Source organism: Meles meles, mitochondrion (genome assembly GCF_922984935.1).
Source record: "Meles meles mitochondrion, complete genome".
Lineage (NCBI taxonomy): Eukaryota > Metazoa > Chordata > Mammalia > Carnivora > Mustelidae > Meles > Meles meles.
The window spans coordinates 1-16,442 of record NC_011125.1 but is presented as its reverse complement, the minus strand read 5'-3'; the positions used below and the strand labels follow the sequence as shown (position 1 = coordinate 16,442).

Here is a 16,442-nt window from a genome sequence, read left to right as displayed (position 1 = left end):
GAGTATGTAGTTGCGTTGGAATTTTAGGCGATTAATAGTGGGGAAATCACATCTATAGATAGCCTTTTTGAGATAAAGATTTTTATGAACTGATAATAGAATGGAAAATTAATGTGAGCAACGCAAGACACGTAACTTCTGATTTATGTTGCATGTGTTTAGTTCTGTTTTTGGGGTTTGGCAGGACAATTATGAGCATTTGTATACTTTTGAAGTTATGGGGGGTAAGGGGGGTTTGGTTTAGTTAATTTCTATCTATTGGATGTGTGTGTGTATGTGTATGTGTGTATGTGTGTATGTGTATGTGTATGTGTGTATGTGTGTATGTGTGTGTATGTGTATGTGTATGTGTGTATGTGTGTATGTGTGTGTATGTGTATGTGTATGTGTATGTGTGTATGTGTGTGTATGTGTATGTGTATGTGTATGTGTGTATGTCCTGTAACCATTGACTGAATTGCACCTTATGGTTGTGCGATGCGGATAAATGATGAAGTTAAAGTCCAGCTACAAGTTATCTGCCTGTTACGAGGCCTTTATGGCCATAGCTGAGTGATACCAGTTCTCCCCCCCCCCAAAAATAAGAGATACCAAATGCATGACACCACAGTTATGTGTGATCATGGGCTGATTAGTCATTAGTCCATCGAGATGTCCCATTTGAAGGGTTAGTAGGATTGGATTGAGGACTATCATGGCCCTGAAGTAAGAACCAGATGCCAGGTATAGTTTCAGTATAGAAACCCCCACATTCGATGGGCCCGGAGCGAGAAGAGGTATACGTCGTACAAGGATTGATGGTTTCTCGAGGCTTGGTGATCAAGCTCGTGATCTAAGTGAAGTGCACTTATGTCATATCAACCACTATATGTACATGCTTATATGCATGGGGCAAACCAGTAATGCACGACGTACATAGGGGAGGGAAGAAGGTGCGTACTGAGAAAATGCTGTAGGTATTGTTAAATGTATGAATTGAAAAATGATTAGGTGAGAGAAGCAGGGAATAGTTTAGTTAGAATATCAGCTTTGGGTGCTGATGGTGGGGCTATTGTCTCTTCCTTGAGTCTTAGGGAGGTGTCTTTCTCCATTTTTGGTTTACAAGACCAAGGTAATTATTATACTACAAAGACTCTTCATTTTAGTAAGTTATTTTCGATAATGCTGGTGGCTGGTATTAAGATTAGGAGGATTGTAAAGTAGAGGATGGATGCTAGTTGGCCGATGGCAATGTATGGGTATTCTACTGGTTGGCCTCCGATTCATGTTAAGGTGAAGAGGTCTGCAACTAGTAATCAGAATAGGCATTGACTTAGTGGGCGGAATATTATACTTCGTTGTTTTGAGGTATGTAGTAATGGGATGATAGCTAGGATTAGGATAGAGAAGATTAGGGCTAACACCCCTCCTAGTTTGTTTGGGATAGATCGTAGGATTGCGTATGCGAATAAGAAATACCATTCGGGCTTGATATGGGGTGGTGTATTAAGTGGGTTGGCGGGGGTGTAGTTGTCTGGGTCTCCTAATAGGTCGGGTGAAAATAGCACTAGGATTATGAGCATTAGTATTAGGAGTAAAACCCCTAGGATATCTTTGATAGTGTAATATGGATGGAATGGGATTTTATCAGAATTGGAGGGGATTCCAGAGGGGTTATTGGATCCTGTTTCATGGAGAAATAGTAAATGGATTACTGCTAAGGCAAGAATGATGAATGGTAAGATGAAGTGGAAGGCAAAGAATCGTGTGAGGGTGGCTTTATCTACTGAGAACCCCCCTCAGATTCATTCTACGAGGTTGGTTCCAATGTATGGGATAGCTGACAATAAGTTAGTAATTACGGTTGCTCCTCAAAAAGACATTTGTCCTCATGGTAAAACGTAACCTATGAATGCAGTTGCTATCACTGTAAATAATAGGATGATGCCGATATTTCATGTCTCAGGAAATATATAGGATCCGTAGTATAGGCCTCGTCCTACATGTAAGAACAAGCAGATAAAGAATATGGAGGCTCCATTAGCGTGTATATATCGAATGATTCAACCATAGTTGACGTCTCGGCAAATATGTGTGACTGATGAGAAAGCGGTGGTGGTGTCTGGTGTGTAATGTATGGCTAGGAATAAACCTGTAAGAATTTGTAGGATTAGGCAGATCCCGAGGAGGGAACCAAAGTTTCATCATGCTGAGATATTGGATGGTGCGGGTAAGTCAATAAATGAGTTGTTGATGATTTTGATTAGTGGGTGTGATTTACGAATGTTGGTCATTAATGTTCTTATAGTTGAAATACAACAGTGATTTTTCATGTCACTAGTCATGGTTAGATTCCATGTAGGAATAATGATGACGTATATTGTATTCATTCTAAGTGTTGTTTTCGTAGTTAGTTTTGTAGGATTTTCTTCAAAACCTTCTCCTATCTACGGTGGGTTGGCTTTAATTATTAGTGGGGCTGTTGGTTGTGGGATTGTCTTAAGTTTTGGGGGCTCTTTCTTGGGGTTAATGGTGTTTTTAATTTATTTAGGTGGTATACTTGTTGTATTTGGGTATACTACGGCTATGGCTACTGAGCAGTATCCTGAGGTTTGGGTTTCTAATAAAGCTGTTCTAGGAGCTTTTGTTGTTGGTTTATTGTCTGAGTTATTGATGGCTTGCTATATCTTGAAGGGAGATGATGTTGAGGTGGAGGTTGTGTTAAAATTTAATGGGGCTGGTGATTGAGTTATTTATGATACAGGTGACTCAGGGTTCTTTAGTGAAGAGGCTATGGGAATTGCGGCTTTATATAGTTATGGGACTTGATTGGTTATTGTTACTGGTTGGTCTCTTCTTATCGGGGTATTGGTGATTATGGAGGTTACTCGTGGAAATTAAGTACTAGTAAGCTAAGGACTAGAGTAAGGATGAAAGATATGAAGTATAACTTGATTAGGCCCTTTTGGTTGGAAATGGTTATTGAGGATTTTATTTGAAATTGAGAGATAGATTTAGGTAATGTTTTTTCTAGCCAGATTATATCTAGTAATATTGTTGCTGACTTTTGGCTCATGAGTAGGTTTATTTTGGGTATTAGGCGGTGGAAGATGGTGGGGAAGTAGCCTAGTATGTTTGAAAATGTAAACAGATTTGATGGGTGTTTAAACTTTAGGCTTTGTATTGTAAGGCTAAGTTCTAGTGCCAGGATGAAGCCCAAGATGGTTACAGTAAGAGCCGTGGTTTTAAGATAATGAGGCATAGTTATCTGTGGGATGGTAGTGGGTGTAATATTGTGGGAGATTAAAAATCCTGCGAGAATGCTCCCGAGTAGAAGGCGTTTAATGGAGTTAATTAGGAGTGGATTGTTCTCGTTGATTATGATAGTTGGGCTAAAGCGAGGTTGTCCTAGTAGTGCGAAGAATATAATTCGGGTGCTGTAGGCGGCTGTTATGGAGGTGGCGACGAGAGTAATTAGTAGGGCTCAGGCGTTGGTATACGACGTGTTGGCAGTTTCAATGATTAGGTCTTTGGAGTAGAATCCAGTTAGGAAGGGCATACCTGTAAGTGCTAGGCTTCCGACGATTAGGGAGGTGGTGGTGAATGGTAGTACCTTGAATAGGCCTCCTATTTTTCGGATATCTTGTTCATCGTTTAGGCTGTGGATGATTGAGCCTGAGCATAAAAATAGTATAGCTTTGAAGAATGCGTGCGTGCAGATATGGAGGAATGCTAGGTAAGGTTGGTTAATGCCAATAGTTACGATTATTAGTCCTAGTTGACTTGAAGTGGAGAAAGCTACGATTTTTTTGATATCATTCTGTGTTAGAGCACAGATTGCTGTGAATAGGGTTGTTATTGCTCCTAAACATAGTGTGATAGATTGTATGGCTTTGTTGTGCTCTATTAAGGGGTAAAATCGGATTAGGAGGAATACCCCGGCTACGACTATTGTGCTTGAGTGTAATAGGGCTGATACAGGAGTGGGCCCTTCTATAGCTGAGGGTAGTCATGGGTGGAGCCCAAATTGGGCGGATTTTCCAGTGGCTGCTAGTAGTAGGCCTATGAGAGGGATGTTTAGGTTTTCGTGGTTGGTTATAAAGATCTGTTGTAGATCTCATGTGTTTAGATTAGATAGGAATCAGGCTATGGCCAGGATGAACCCTACGTCTCCGATGCGATTATACAGGACGGCTTGTAGTGCGGCGGTGTTTGCGTCTGTTCGTCCATATCACCAGCCGATAAGTAGAAAGGATATAATTCCTACTCCTTCTCAACCGATGAAAAGTTGAAACATATTATTAGCAGTAACTAAAATTATTATGGTGATGAGGAATAGAAGTAAGTATTTGAAAAATCGGTTAATGTAAGGGTCTGAGTGTATGTATCATATTGAGAATTCTATAATTGATCATGTGTCAAATAATGCTACTGGAATGAAAATTATTGAGAAGTAGTCTAGTTTGAAGCTGAGGGATATTTTTATGGTTTGGATCGTAATTCAGTGTCAGTTTGAAATTATTATATCTTGTCCCATATGAAGGAAAATTATTGTGGGGATTAAACTGATTATGAAAGCATAGGAGACAGTGGTTTTTACGTATTGGGGGTAGAGTTTATTGGTGTATACAGTGGTATTGGTCATTATGATTGGGATAGTAAGTATGAATAGTGTTACTAGAATTGAGGAGGAAAATAGATTGATTACTTTTATTTGGAGTTGCACCAATTTTTTGGTTCCTAAGACCAATGGATTACTACTATCCTTTAAAAGTTGAAAAAGCCATGTTTTTATACATGGAAGCATGAGTTAGCAGTTCCTGCGTAATTCTTTTTCGGTAAATAAAAAGGGTTAAGCTTTTATTGTTAGATTCACAATCTAATGTTTTTGTTAAACTATATTTACAGTAAATGGGTCCTAGGATAAGTTTAGGGTTAAGTGAGAGGAGTAGTAAGGGTAATAAGTGGAGAGCTATTAGGGAATTTTCTCGTGTAAAGGATGGTTTGATGTTTTTGATGTGATGTGTATATTTTCCGCGTTGTGTAGTAATTAATATATACAGGGAGTATAAGGCTGTAATGGTGATGTTAATTCCTATTAGAAGGATAGTGATGTTAGATCATGAAAATGAGGCAATTACTACAAATAATTCCCCTACTAGATTAATTGTGGGGGGCAGAGCCAGGTTAGTCAGGCTAGCAAGTAGTCATCATGCGGCTATTAATGGGAGGAGTGTTTGTAGGCCTCGTGCAAGGATTATGGTACGACTGTGGATGCGTTCATAGTTGGAGTTGGCTAAACAGAATAATATAGATGATGTTAGACCATGGGCAATTATTAGGGCTGTTGCTCCTATGTAGCTTCATGGGGATTGGATGAGAACTGCTATAATTACTAGGGCTATATGGCTAACGGAAGAGTAGGCAATTAGAGATTTTAGGTCTGTTTGGCGTAGACAAATGGAGCTTGTTATAATTATTCCTCACAAAGATAATATCATGAAAGGATAAGCTATGAGGTTGGTCAGTGGATTTAATAATATAGTAATACGTATTATTCCATAACCACCTAGTTTAAGGAGTACGGCAGCGAGGACCATGGATCCGGCGATGGGGGCTTCTACGTGGGCTTTTGGGAGTCATAGGTGGAGGCCATATAGAGGTATTTTTACTATGAATGCTATCATACATGCTAGTCATAGTAGGGCGTTGGATCATGAATTTGACAGTGGTTGTGCCCAGTATTGGATTACTAATAGGTTTAGGGTACCTAGGTTATTTTGGGCTCATAGTAGTGCGATTAGAAGGGGTAGGGAGCCCACTAGGGTATAAAATAGGAAGTATAGGCCAGCGTTTAGGCGTTCTGTTTGATTACCTCATCGGGTAATAATAACAAGTGTTGGCATTAATGTGGCTTCAAATAGGATATAAAATATAATTAGTTCTGTTGCGGTAAATGTTATGATTAAAAATAGTTGTAGTATAATTAATATTGTAATGTAGAGTTTTTTTCGGGTGAGGGTTTCTTTTGACAGGTGATGTTGGCTTGCTATGAGTATTAATGGTAGAAGCCATGTAGTGAGTATTAGGAGGGGTGCTGATAAAGAGTCTACAAAAAATAGTAGTGAGAAATTTAGGTTATTATCTGCGAGTTGATTAAGGTATGTAAGGCTGATAAGGCTAATTAATATACTGTGAGCTGTTGTATTAATTCAGATTATATTAGGTTTTGATAATCATGCTAGGGGAATTAATATTATAGTGGGGACAATGATTTTTAGCATTGTAGTAGATTTAGGTTTTGTACATAGTCGGTTCCATATGTATTGGAGATTATTACTAATAGAGATAATCCTAAGGCTGCTTCACAGGCTGCGAATACAAGGAGGATGATGGGAGCTATGCTAGCTAATGTGAGGTGATTAACTAGAATAGTTACTGCTATTATAGTAAAAAGTGATAGTATTATACCTTCTAGGCAAAGTAGGGAGGATATTAGGTGGGATCGGTAGATGAGTAGTCCTATGAAGGATAGAGAGAAAGCTAGGAGGATATTAATATAGACTATGGACATTTGATAATTGTAATGTAGATTACAGTCTAATGAGTCGAAATCATTTATTTTGATTAAACTAATTATCACTATTCATTTCATTCTAGGCCTTCTTCAGCTCATTCGTAGGCTAGGCTTGTTGCTAACAGGAGAATTAGCAGTAGCGCCGTGGCGAGTGTTGTATTTAAGTTGCTTGATTGTGAGGCTCATGGTAGTGGTAGGAGTAGAGCGATTTCTAAGTCAAATAGAAGAAATGTGATAGCTACTAGGAAGAATTTTATGGAAAAAGGTAGGCGTGCTGATCCTAGGGGGTCAAAGCCGCATTCGTAAGGACTTGCTTTTTCGGTATAGATGTTTAATTGGGGGAGTCAGAATGCGATTAGGACAAGTAGGGATGCTAGTGATACGTTAATGAGGAGGGTTAATAGTATGTTTATTACTTCTCTCTGGTTTATTACCAGAACTTGTTGATTGGAAGTCAACTGTACTTGTTAATACTAGAGAAATAAGACCCTCATCAATAAATGGAGACGTAAAGGAATAGTCATACTACGTCTACGAAATGTCAATATCAAGCAGCTGCTTCAAAACCAAAATGGTGACTAGATGTAAAATGATAGTTTAGCTGGCGTAGGAAACATACGATGAGGAAGGTAGACCCGATGATAACGTGAAGACCATGGAATCCTGTGGCCATAAAGAATGTAGAGCCATAAACTCCATCAGAGATTGTGAATGATGTTTCATAATACTCTGAGGCTTGTAAAAGGGTGAAATATAAGCCTAGAGAGATTGTAATAAATAGTGCTTGAAGTATATGTTTACGGTAACCCTCTATCAAGCTGTGATGGGCTCAGGTAATGGAGACTCCAGAGGCTAGGAGAACTGAGGTGTTAAGTAGTGGGACTTCTAGTGGGTTTAGGGGTGTGATACCTGTAGGTGGTCAGCATCCTCCTAATTCGGGGGTCGGTGCTAGGCTTGAATGGTAGAAGGCCCAGAAGAAACCTGCAAAGAAGAAAACTTCTGACACGATAAAAAGGACTATTCCGTATCGCAAGCCTTTCTGGACTGTGGGGGTGTGATGACCTTGAAATGTTCCTTCTCGGATAATGTCTCGTCATCATTGGTATATAGTTAATAGATTAGTTGTTATACCAAGAGTCAAGAGGTAGATTGAATTAAAATGGAATCATATTACTAAGCCTGATGTTATGAGGAGGGCGGAGAGGGCTCCTGTTAGAGGTCATGGGCTTGGGTTGACTATGTGGTATGAATGGGCTTGGTGGGTCATTAAGTGTTGTCATGTAGATATAAGCTTACTAATAAGGTGAAGACGTAGGCTTGGATAAGGGCTACTGCAAATTCTAGGATGGTTAGAAGAATTAGGATAATAAAGGTTACTATGGCTGTGGCAGTGCTAATGTTTATTAGGGCTAAAGTGGCACTTCCAATCAGATGAATCAATAGGTGACCTGCAGTAATATTTGCTGTTAATCGCACGGCTAGGGCTATTGGTTGGATGAATAGGCTAATAGTTTCAATGATAATAAGTATAGGAATTAGAAGTAGTGGTGTTCCTTGTGGTAGGAAGTGGGCTAAGGATGCCTTTGTTTTATGTCGGAACCCAACAATTACTGTTCCTGCCCATAGGGGGATAGCTATACCTAAGTTTAGGGACAGTTGAGTAGTAGGGGTAAATGAGTGAGGTAATAGACCTAGTAAATTGGTAGAGCCAATAAATAGGATTAAGGATATTAATATTAGTGCTCAAGTTTGACCTTTTTGGTTGTGGATGGACAGCATTTGCTTGGATGTTAGTTGTACTAGTCACTGTTGGATAGAGATTAATCGATTATTGATTAGTCGATTCGGTGAGGGGAATAGAATACTTGGGAATATAATGATTATAACAACAATAGGGAGTCCTATTATTGTTGGGGTAATGAAAGAGGAAAATAGATTTTCGTTCATTTTTTTTCTCAAGGTGTGATAGTTTTTGGCACAGATACTAGTTTTTGTTCAGGGTTTTCTGGAAAGTTATATTTTGATACTTTTAGTTGAAATATAATAAATAAGGTAATAATTATTGATAAGATTGTGATTGGTCATGTTGAAGTATCTAGTTGTGGCATATCATTGAGGAGAGGTTTGCTCTCAATCTTTAACTTAAAAGGTTAATGCTGTATAGCTTCTCAATGAGTTTATAGTATTGAGGCGGATCATTTTTCAAAATGGGATAGGGGTACTAGTTCAAGTACGATTGGCATGAAACTATGATTGGAACCACAGATTTCTGAACATTGGCCGTAATATAATCCTGGCCGTATGGCTATAAGGGTTGTTTGATTAAGGCGTCCTGGAATAGCATCGGTTTTTAATCCTAGTGATGGTACGGCTCATGAGTGTAATACGTCTTCAGAGGAGATTAATATACGAATGGTTATTTCTATTGGAAGGACTACTCGGTTGTCCACTTCTAATAGTCGAAGTTCCCCGGGTTTTAGTTCTTGGGTTGGAATTATGTAAGAGTCAAAGTTTAAGTCTTCATAGTCCGTGTATTCGTAACTTCAGTATCATTGGTGACCCATGGTTTTTACGGTTAGGGAAGGATTATTGATTTCATCTATTATGTAGAGAATTCGTAGTGAGGGTAAGGCGATTAGGATTAAGATGATAGCAGGTAGGATAGTCCAAACTGTTTCAACTTCTTGGGCATCCATAGTACTAGTATGGGTTAATTTAGTTGTTAACATTAATGAAATGATATATAGGACTAAGGAGCTAATTAGGAATACGATTATTAACGTATGGTCATGGAAGTGTAGAAGTTCTTCTATAATAGGGGAAGTTGCATCTTGAAGACCTATTTGGAAGGGATATGCCATAGAGATATAAAGGATTTTCACCTATAATTTGACTTTGACAAAGTCATGTAATTTTTACTAATACCTCTTTATCGAGAAAGACATAGTGGTTATGACATTGGCTTGAAACCAGTTTTGGGGGGTTCGATTCCTTCCTTTCTTATTTTGATAATACATAGGTTGGCTCTTCAAATGTGTGATATGGGGGAGGGCATCCATGTAGTCATTCAACGTTTGTTGAGGTGAGTTCTACCGTTAGTACTTCTCGTTTGGATGCGAAGGCTTCTCAGATTATGAAAATTATCAGTATAACTGCTGTTAATGAGATAAATGAGCCTATAGAGGAGACTGTATTTCATGCTGTGTAGGCATCTGGGTAGTCGGAGTATCGTCGAGGTATACCTGATAAACCTAGGAAATGTTGTGGAAAGAATGTGGTATTGACTCCTACAAATATAATTGTAAAGTGAATTTTTGCTCAAACATCATTTAGTGTATATCCTGTAAACAGTGGGAATCAATGAACGAATCCACCTATGATTGCAAATACTGCTCCCATTGAAAGGACATAGTGAAAATGTGCTACTACGTAGTATGTATCATGAAGAACAATGTCTAGCGATGAGTTTGATAGGACGATACCTGTTAAGCCTCCTACTGTAAACAGGAAGATAAACCCTAGGGCTCATAATATGGCCGGTGATCATTTAATATTGCCCCCATGTAAAGTGGCTAGTCAGCTAAATACCTTAACCCCTGTGGGAATAGCAATAATTATGGTAGCTGAGGTGAAGTATGCTCGTGTGTCGACGTCTATTCCTACAGTGAACATGTGGTGGGCTCACACAATGAACCCTAAGAAACCGATGGATATTATTGCTCAGACTATTCCTATATAGCCGAATGGTTCTTTTTTCCCTGAGTAATAGGTGACAACATGTGAAATGATTCCAAATCCTGGTAGGATTAAAATGTATACTTCAGGATGTCCGAAAAATCAGAATAGATGTTGGTAAAGAATGGGATCCCCTCCTCCAGCAGGGTCGAAGAAGGTTGTATTTAGGTTTCGGTCTGTTAGTAGTATAGTAATACCAGCCGCTAATACTGGTAGAGATAGAAGTAAGAGTACGGCTGTAACTAGTACGGATCATACGAATAAGGGAATTTGGTATTGTGATATTGCAGGTGGTTTCATGTTAATAATGGTAGTGATAAAATTAATGGCTCCTAGGATAGATGAGACACCAGCTAGGTGAAGAGAGAAAATTGTTAAATCTACAGATGCTCCTGCATGTGCCAAGTTTCCTGCTAGAGGAGGATATACAGTCCATCCTGTTCCTGCACCTGCTTCTACTATGGAGGAGGCTAAGAGAAGAAGAAAGGAGGGAGGTAGGAGTCAGAAACTTATATTATTTATTCGGGGGAAAGCTATGTCGGGTGCGCCAATTATTAGGGGGACTAATCAGTTTCCAAAGCCTCCAATTATGATGGGTATAACTATAAAGAAGATTATTACGAAGGCATGGGCTGTCACGACTACATTGTAGATCTGATCGTCTCCCAATAAAGTGCCGGGTTGACCTAATTCAGCACGAATTAGTAGACTAAGAGCAGTACCTACTATCCCAGCTCATGCACCAAATAGAAGGTAAAGGGTACCAATATCTTTATGGTTTGTGGAAAATAGTCATCGATTTATGAACATAGGTAAAATGGCTGATAAAAGCATTAGACTGTAAATCTAAGAATAGGGGTTTAGCCCCCTTTTTGCCAAGCTCTGTAGTGAAATATCACGTTGAATTGCAAATTCAAAGAAGCAGCTTCAACCTGCCGGGGCTTCTCCCGCCTTTTTTTCTTTGCGGCGGGAGAAGTAGATTGAAGCCAGTTGACTAGGGTATTTAGCTGTTAACTAAAGTTTCGTGGGATGGTAGCCCACCAATCTAGGAAGGGCTTAGCTTAATTAAAGTGACTGATTTGCGTTCAGTAGATGTGAGATGTACTCTTGCAGTTCTTAGGGTGAGATCAGAAGTTAAGTGAGTAGCACTTGCTTAGGGCTTTGAAGGCTCTTGGTCTTTTTAACCTAAACTTCTATAATAGTGCTAGTGCTATTGGGGTGAGGGGTAAAAGTATAGTTGAGATTACAATTAGTGGTGGTAAGAAGGTTATATTTTTTGTATTCTCAAATTGTCATTTTATTTTTATGATATTTGTTGAGGGGAATATGGTGAGTGCGGTCGCATAGGTCAGTCGTATGTAGAAGTATAGGTTTAATAGGGCTGTTATTGCTATGAATATTGGTGCGATGATTATATTATTTTTTGTGAGTTCATGGATGATTATTCATTTGGGGATGAAGCCTGAGAGGGGAGGGAGGCCTCCTAGTGATAGTATGACTATTAGGATGAGTGATGTAATTAGTGGGAATTTATTTCATGTATGGGATAGTGATAGTGTAGTTGTGGATGTGCTGAGTATAAATAATATAAATGTCCCGAGAGTTATTGTAATATAAATTGCTAGGTTTAGGGCTATTAGGGTTGGGCTATATGCTGTTACAGCGATTATTCATCCTATATGGGCAATTGATGAGTATGCTAGGATTTTTCGTAGTTGGGTCTGATTAAGGCCTCCTCAGCCTCCTACTAGGACAGATGTTATAGCTATGATTGTTAATAGGTTTGGGTTAATGGAGGGAGAGATTTGGTATAGGACGGATAGGGGAGCGATTTTCTGTCATGTTAATAGGACTATTCCTGATGATAATGGAATTCCTTGGGTCACTTCAGGTACTCAGAAGTGAAAAGGAGATAGTCCTAGTTTTATTGCTAGGGCGATTGTTATCATGTTTGATGTGATTAAATTGGGGGTATTCAGTATTGTTCATTGTCCTGATAGTAGTAAATTGGTGATAATACCTAATATAAGGAGTATAGATGCGGTGGCTTGGGTTAGGAAATATTTTGTTGATGCTTCTATGGCTCGTGGATTGAACTTTTTTATTAGGATAGGAATAATAGCTAGTATGTTTATTTCGAATCCGATTCAGATTATTAATCAGTGGGAGCTTGTTAGTACTATGATTGTTCCTAGGATGACAGTTGATATGATGATGATGAAGATGGGGGGTTTAATTAGTACGGGAAGGGAATAAACCAACATTTTCGGGGTATGGGCCCGATAGCTTATTTAGCTGACCTTACTGTAGAATTTGGTGTAAGTTTGGTAGCACGAAGATTTTTGAGTTCTTAGGATTAGGTTCAAATCCTATAATTCTAGAAATAAGAGGGTTTGAACCTCTATAATTTACTCTATCAAAGTAACTCTTTTGTCAGACATATTTCTTATGTTTGTGGGGGGATACTTGCTGTTATAACGGGTAGGGCTATATATCATATGCATAGGGCTAGTGTTAAAGGGAGGAAATTTTTTCATAGTAAATGTATTAGTTGATCGTATCGGAATCGCGGATAGGATGCTCGGATTCATAGGAAGAAGATTGTTAGTAAGAGTGCTTTTATGATGAAGTTAATTGAGTATAGTTCTGGTAAGTAGGGGGTATGGAATGCGCCGAAAAATAGGATAGTAGTGAGGATATTTATTATAATAATATTAGCGTATTCGGCTAGGAAAAATAGGGCGAATGGTCCAGCTGCATATTCGACATTGAATCCAGAAACTAGTTCTGATTCTCCTTCTGTTAGGTCGAATGGGGCGCGGTTGGTTTCTGCTAGAGTTGAGATAAATCATATTATAGCTAGGGGCCATGCGGGGAAAATTAGTCATAAGTGTTCTTGTGTAATAATAAGTGTGGATAGGGTGAAGGCGCCGTTTATTAATAGTACTGATAGAAGGATGATGGCTAATGTGACTTCATAGGAGATTGTTTGGGCTACGGCTCGTAGGGCTCCGATTAGGGCATATTTTGAATTTGAGGCTCATCCTGATCACAGGATGGAATAGACGGCTAGGCTGGATATTGCTAGTATAAAGAGGATTCCTAGGTTTATATTGATGAGGGGATAGGGTATTGGTAGTGGAATTCATATAGTTAGGGCTAGTGTTAGAGCTAGGATTGGGGCTATAACGAATATAGTGATGGATGATGTTAGGGGTCGTAGGGGCTCTTTAATGAAAAGTTTTACAGCGTCTGCGATTGGCTGTAATAGGCCGTAAGGGCCTACGATGTTTGGTCCTTTACGGAGTTGTATGTACCCTAGGATTTTTCGTTCCACTAATGTTAGGAAGGCTACGGCAAGTAAGATGGGCACAATTAGTGAGATAATGTTGATTATAAACATGATGTTAGGAAGAGGATTTGAACCTCTGAGAATAAAAGTTTAAGTTTTACGCAATTACTGGGCTCTGCCACCCTAACAAGCCCTATTTCTAGGGCTATTAAATAAGTGGACCGGCTAGATTTAGATTATATCATCTATTAGTCCTAAGGCGTTTTAATAGAAGGGGCCTTACTTCTCTTGTCCTTTCGTACTGGGAGAGGTTATTATGTTGTAATAGATAGAAACCGACCTGGATTACTCCGGTCTGAACTCAGATCACGTAGGACTTTAATCGTTGAACAAACGAACCTTTAATAGCTGCTGCACCATTAGGATGTCCTGATCCAACATCGAGGTCGTAAACCCTATTGTTGATATGAACTCTCAAATAGGATTGCGCTGTTATCCCTAGGGTAACTTGTTCCGTTGATCAAGTTATTGGATCAATAAATGATAGAGTACTTTGACTGGTTTGTCTGTGCTTAAATCACTCGGAGGTTTTTTTGTTCTCCGAGGTCACCCCAACCTAAATTGTTAACCCATTAATAAAGTGGTATTAAGCCTATTGGTATTTAAGTGAGTGATTATGGGCTAATTAATTGAAGCTCCATAGGGTCTTCTCGTCTTATTATTTTATTCCCGCCTCTTCACGGGAAGGTCAATTTCACTGATTGGAAGTAAGAGACAGTTAAACCCTCGTGGGGCCATTCATACAAGTCCTTATTTAAAGGACAAATGATTATGCTACCTTTGCACGGTCAGGATACCGCGGCCGTTTAACTAATGTCACTGGGCAGGCAGTGCCTCCAATACTAGATATGCTGGAGGTGATGTTTTTGGTAAACAGGCGGGGGTTTGTGTTTGCCGAGTTCCTTTTACTTCTTTTGATCTTTCCTTGATGCATACCTGTGTTGGGCTAACAATTGGTTTGACAAGTGTTTTATTGGTGATTTATTTTTGTCGTGTTGTTAACTATCAGTGGGTATTCGTTGACTGTTATAAGCTTATGCAAGGAGAAATATTTCTTGTTACTCATGTTAGCATTATTGCCTCTATTATAAAATAGATTAACCCAGTGATATATTAGGAGTTGATTAAGATTTTTGGGATTTTTGGGAGGATAATATTGTTGAGCTTGAACGCTTTCTTAATTGGTGGCTGCTCTTAGGCCTACTATGGTTATATTATGTTTTACTCTCTAACTAAGGTTGTAGCCTTGTTCTAAAAAGCTGTACCTTTTTAGATTATATTTTAAACTTACATTATAATTTTAAAGTTGTTAGGCAAGTTTAAAGTTGAACTGAAATTCTATTCTGGGTAACCAGCTATCACCAGGCTCGTTAGGCTTTTCACCTCTACCTATAAATCTTCTCACTATTTTGCGACATAGATGAGTTTATCCCTGTGGATTGTTTATAGGTAGCTCGTCTGGTTTCGGGAAGGTTAGCTTAAGGTCTCTTTGCTAAATTATTCTAGCTAATTCATTATGCAAAAGGTACAAGGGGTAATCTTTGCTGTTTATTACTTTAAATTTTCTTTCATCATTCCCTTACGGTACTTCCTCTATAGCTCCAAGTAGAATTTCTATCTCCTATACTATAATCGTAGTACTAAATGTTTTGATTGAAGATTAATTGTAGTAATTGAGTTGGTAGTTGGTTGGGCTAGTTTTGGTTCAAAGTGGTCATGACATATGAAATCCTCTGGGTGTAAGCCAGGCGCTTTAGTTAAGCTACACTTTGATTTACTCAAGCACACTTTCCAGTATGCTTACCTTGTTACGACTTATCTCCTCTTGTCTTAATGTAATTTTATTATGTAATGCTTGGGTATGCTACTTGAGGAGGGTGACGGGCGGTGTGTGCGTGCTTCATGGCCCTATTCAACTAAGCTCTCTATTCTTAATTTACTACTAAATCCACCTTTAGTTTTTAAATTTCATAAAAACTTTCGTGAGTATGCTCTTGATTAGAAAATGTAGCCCATTTCTTCCCACTTCATGGGTTACACCTTGACCTAACTTTTTTATGTATTATTATTGTGCTTACTTTTCTTCCTTTTAAGGGTTTGCTGAAGATGGCGGTATATAAACTGATTTAGCTAGAAGTGGTGAGGTTTATCGGGGTTTATCGATTATAGAACAGGCTCCTCTAGAGGGATGTAAAGCACCGCCAAGTCCTTTGAGTTTTAGGCTGTTGCTAGTAGTTCTCTGGCAGATAGTTTTGTTCTGTGAGTTATCTATGTTTAAGGCTGAGCATAGTGGGGTATCTAATCCCAGTTTGGGTCTCAGCTATCGTGTTATCGGAAGTAATAAAGTCACTTTCGTGGTACATTTTATATTAACAGTAGCTTTTTACGGCCTGGTTAAATTTTAACTTTAGTATAATGATAATCCTTAACACGTTTTACGCCGTGGGCCTATTAGTTTGGGTTAATCGTATGACCGCGGTGGCTGGCACGAAATTTACCAACTCTTAGCATTAACATGACTTAGTCAAACTTTCGTTTATGGCTTAATTTTTATCACTGCTGTATCCCGTGGGGGTGTGGTTGAGCAAGGTGTTATGAGCTACTTGTTTAGTGTGCTTGATACCTGCTCCTTTCAATCATATGGGATTTAGAGGGCATTTTCACCGGGGTGCAGAGGCTTGCATGTGTAATTCTGTTAATAATTAATAGGAAGGCTAGGACCAAACCTTTATGTTTACGGGGTCTTGTGACTCTTCTAGGCATTTTCAGCGCCTCGCTTTATTAATAAGCTACGTTAAC

General features: G+C 38.9%; 13 protein-coding genes and 24 non-coding genes across 37 annotated transcripts, besides 2 other annotated features; 9 read left to right on the top strand and 28 right to left on the bottom strand. All coding sequences in view use genetic code 2, as the record gives it.

Annotated features, from left to right (window-relative positions):
* Positions 1 to 1,000: a D loop.
* On the top strand, positions 1,001 to 1,066 carry trnP. The gene has a single exon. It is a non-coding gene; the product is annotated as a tRNA-Pro (tRNA).
* trnT lies at positions 1,066 to 1,133 on the bottom strand. The gene has a single exon. It is a non-coding gene; the product is annotated as a tRNA-Thr (tRNA).
* On the bottom strand, positions 1,134 to 2,273 carry CYTB (cytochrome b). The gene has a single exon. The coding sequence runs from the start codon at positions 2,271 to 2,273 to the stop codon at positions 1,134 to 1,136; it is 1,140 nt and encodes a 379-aa protein (YP_002120658.1).
* Positions 2,274 to 2,277: 4 nt separating this feature from the next.
* On the top strand, positions 2,278 to 2,346 carry trnE. The gene has a single exon. It is a non-coding gene; the product is annotated as a tRNA-Glu (tRNA).
* Positions 2,347 to 2,880, top strand: ND6 (NADH dehydrogenase subunit 6). Its single transcript has one exon. It carries the CDS (start codon positions 2,347 to 2,349, stop codon positions 2,878 to 2,880), a length of 534 nt encoding a protein of 177 aa, YP_002120657.1.
* On the bottom strand, positions 2,864 to 4,684 carry ND5 (NADH dehydrogenase subunit 5). The gene has a single exon. The coding sequence runs from the start codon at positions 4,682 to 4,684 to the stop codon at positions 2,864 to 2,866; it is 1,821 nt and encodes a 606-aa protein (YP_002120656.1).
* On the bottom strand, positions 4,685 to 4,754 carry trnL(CUN). The gene has a single exon. It is a non-coding gene; the product is annotated as a tRNA-Leu (tRNA).
* trnS(AGY) lies at positions 4,755 to 4,816 on the bottom strand. Its single transcript has one exon. It is a non-coding gene; the product is annotated as a tRNA-Ser (tRNA).
* Positions 4,817 to 4,885, bottom strand: trnH. The gene has a single exon. It is a non-coding gene; the product is annotated as a tRNA-His (tRNA).
* Positions 4,886 to 6,263, bottom strand: ND4 (NADH dehydrogenase subunit 4). Its single transcript has one exon. A coding segment is annotated over exon 1 (1,378 nt).
* Positions 6,257 to 6,553, bottom strand: ND4L (NADH dehydrogenase subunit 4L). The gene has a single exon. It carries the CDS (start codon positions 6,551 to 6,553, stop codon positions 6,257 to 6,259), a length of 297 nt encoding a protein of 98 aa, YP_002120654.1.
* Positions 6,554 to 6,621, bottom strand: trnR. The gene has a single exon. It is a non-coding gene; the product is annotated as a tRNA-Arg (tRNA).
* A 2-nt stretch (positions 6,622 to 6,623) lies between these two features.
* On the bottom strand, positions 6,624 to 6,969 carry ND3 (NADH dehydrogenase subunit 3). The gene has a single exon. A coding segment is annotated over exon 1 (346 nt).
* Positions 6,970 to 7,039, bottom strand: trnG. The gene has a single exon. It is a non-coding gene; the product is annotated as a tRNA-Gly (tRNA).
* On the bottom strand, positions 7,040 to 7,823 carry COX3 (cytochrome c oxidase subunit III). Its single transcript has one exon. A coding segment is annotated over exon 1 (784 nt).
* On the bottom strand, positions 7,823 to 8,503 carry ATP6 (ATP synthase F0 subunit 6). The gene has a single exon. It carries the CDS (start codon positions 8,501 to 8,503, stop codon positions 7,823 to 7,825), a length of 681 nt encoding a protein of 226 aa, YP_002120651.1.
* Positions 8,461 to 8,664, bottom strand: ATP8 (ATP synthase F0 subunit 8). The gene has a single exon. It carries the CDS (start codon positions 8,662 to 8,664, stop codon positions 8,461 to 8,463), a length of 204 nt encoding a protein of 67 aa, YP_002120650.1.
* Position 8,665: 1 nt separating this feature from the next.
* Positions 8,666 to 8,730, bottom strand: trnK. Its single transcript has one exon. It is a non-coding gene; the product is annotated as a tRNA-Lys (tRNA).
* Positions 8,731 to 8,733: 3 nt separating this feature from the next.
* COX2 (cytochrome c oxidase subunit II) lies at positions 8,734 to 9,417 on the bottom strand. The gene has a single exon. The coding sequence runs from the start codon at positions 9,415 to 9,417 to the stop codon at positions 8,734 to 8,736; it is 684 nt and encodes a 227-aa protein (YP_002120649.1).
* Positions 9,418 to 9,484, bottom strand: trnD. The gene has a single exon. It is a non-coding gene; the product is annotated as a tRNA-Asp (tRNA).
* A 6-nt stretch (positions 9,485 to 9,490) lies between these two features.
* trnS(UCN) lies at positions 9,491 to 9,559 on the top strand. The gene has a single exon. It is a non-coding gene; the product is annotated as a tRNA-Ser (tRNA).
* Positions 9,557 to 11,101, bottom strand: COX1 (cytochrome c oxidase subunit I). Its single transcript has one exon. The coding sequence runs from the start codon at positions 11,099 to 11,101 to the stop codon at positions 9,557 to 9,559; it is 1,545 nt and encodes a 514-aa protein (YP_002120648.1).
* A 1-nt stretch (position 11,102) lies between these two features.
* trnY lies at positions 11,103 to 11,169 on the top strand. Its single transcript has one exon. It is a non-coding gene; the product is annotated as a tRNA-Tyr (tRNA).
* On the top strand, positions 11,170 to 11,236 carry trnC. Its single transcript has one exon. It is a non-coding gene; the product is annotated as a tRNA-Cys (tRNA).
* Positions 11,233 to 11,267: an origin of replication (origin of L strand replication).
* On the top strand, positions 11,268 to 11,340 carry trnN. The gene has a single exon. It is a non-coding gene; the product is annotated as a tRNA-Asn (tRNA).
* Position 11,341: 1 nt separating this feature from the next.
* Positions 11,342 to 11,410, top strand: trnA. The gene has a single exon. It is a non-coding gene; the product is annotated as a tRNA-Ala (tRNA).
* Positions 11,411 to 11,419: 9 nt separating this feature from the next.
* Positions 11,420 to 11,486, bottom strand: trnW. Its single transcript has one exon. It is a non-coding gene; the product is annotated as a tRNA-Trp (tRNA).
* Positions 11,485 to 12,528, bottom strand: ND2 (NADH dehydrogenase subunit 2). The gene has a single exon. The coding sequence runs from the start codon at positions 12,526 to 12,528 to the stop codon at positions 11,485 to 11,487; it is 1,044 nt and encodes a 347-aa protein (YP_002120647.1).
* Positions 12,529 to 12,597, bottom strand: trnM. Its single transcript has one exon. It is a non-coding gene; the product is annotated as a tRNA-Met (tRNA).
* trnQ lies at positions 12,594 to 12,672 on the top strand. The gene has a single exon. It is a non-coding gene; the product is annotated as a tRNA-Gln (tRNA).
* On the bottom strand, positions 12,669 to 12,738 carry trnI. Its single transcript has one exon. It is a non-coding gene; the product is annotated as a tRNA-Ile (tRNA).
* ND1 (NADH dehydrogenase subunit 1) lies at positions 12,738 to 13,694 on the bottom strand. The gene has a single exon. The coding sequence runs from the start codon at positions 13,692 to 13,694 to the stop codon at positions 12,738 to 12,740; it is 957 nt and encodes a 318-aa protein (YP_002120646.1).
* A 2-nt stretch (positions 13,695 to 13,696) lies between these two features.
* Positions 13,697 to 13,771, bottom strand: trnL(UUR). The gene has a single exon. It is a non-coding gene; the product is annotated as a tRNA-Leu (tRNA).
* Positions 13,772 to 15,348, bottom strand: 16S rRNA. The gene has a single exon. It is a non-coding gene; the product is annotated as a l-rRNA (ribosomal RNA).
* On the bottom strand, positions 15,349 to 15,415 carry trnV. The gene has a single exon. It is a non-coding gene; the product is annotated as a tRNA-Val (tRNA).
* On the bottom strand, positions 15,416 to 16,374 carry 12S rRNA. Its single transcript has one exon. It is a non-coding gene; the product is annotated as a s-rRNA (ribosomal RNA).
* trnF lies at positions 16,375 to 16,442 on the bottom strand. The gene has a single exon. It is a non-coding gene; the product is annotated as a tRNA-Phe (tRNA).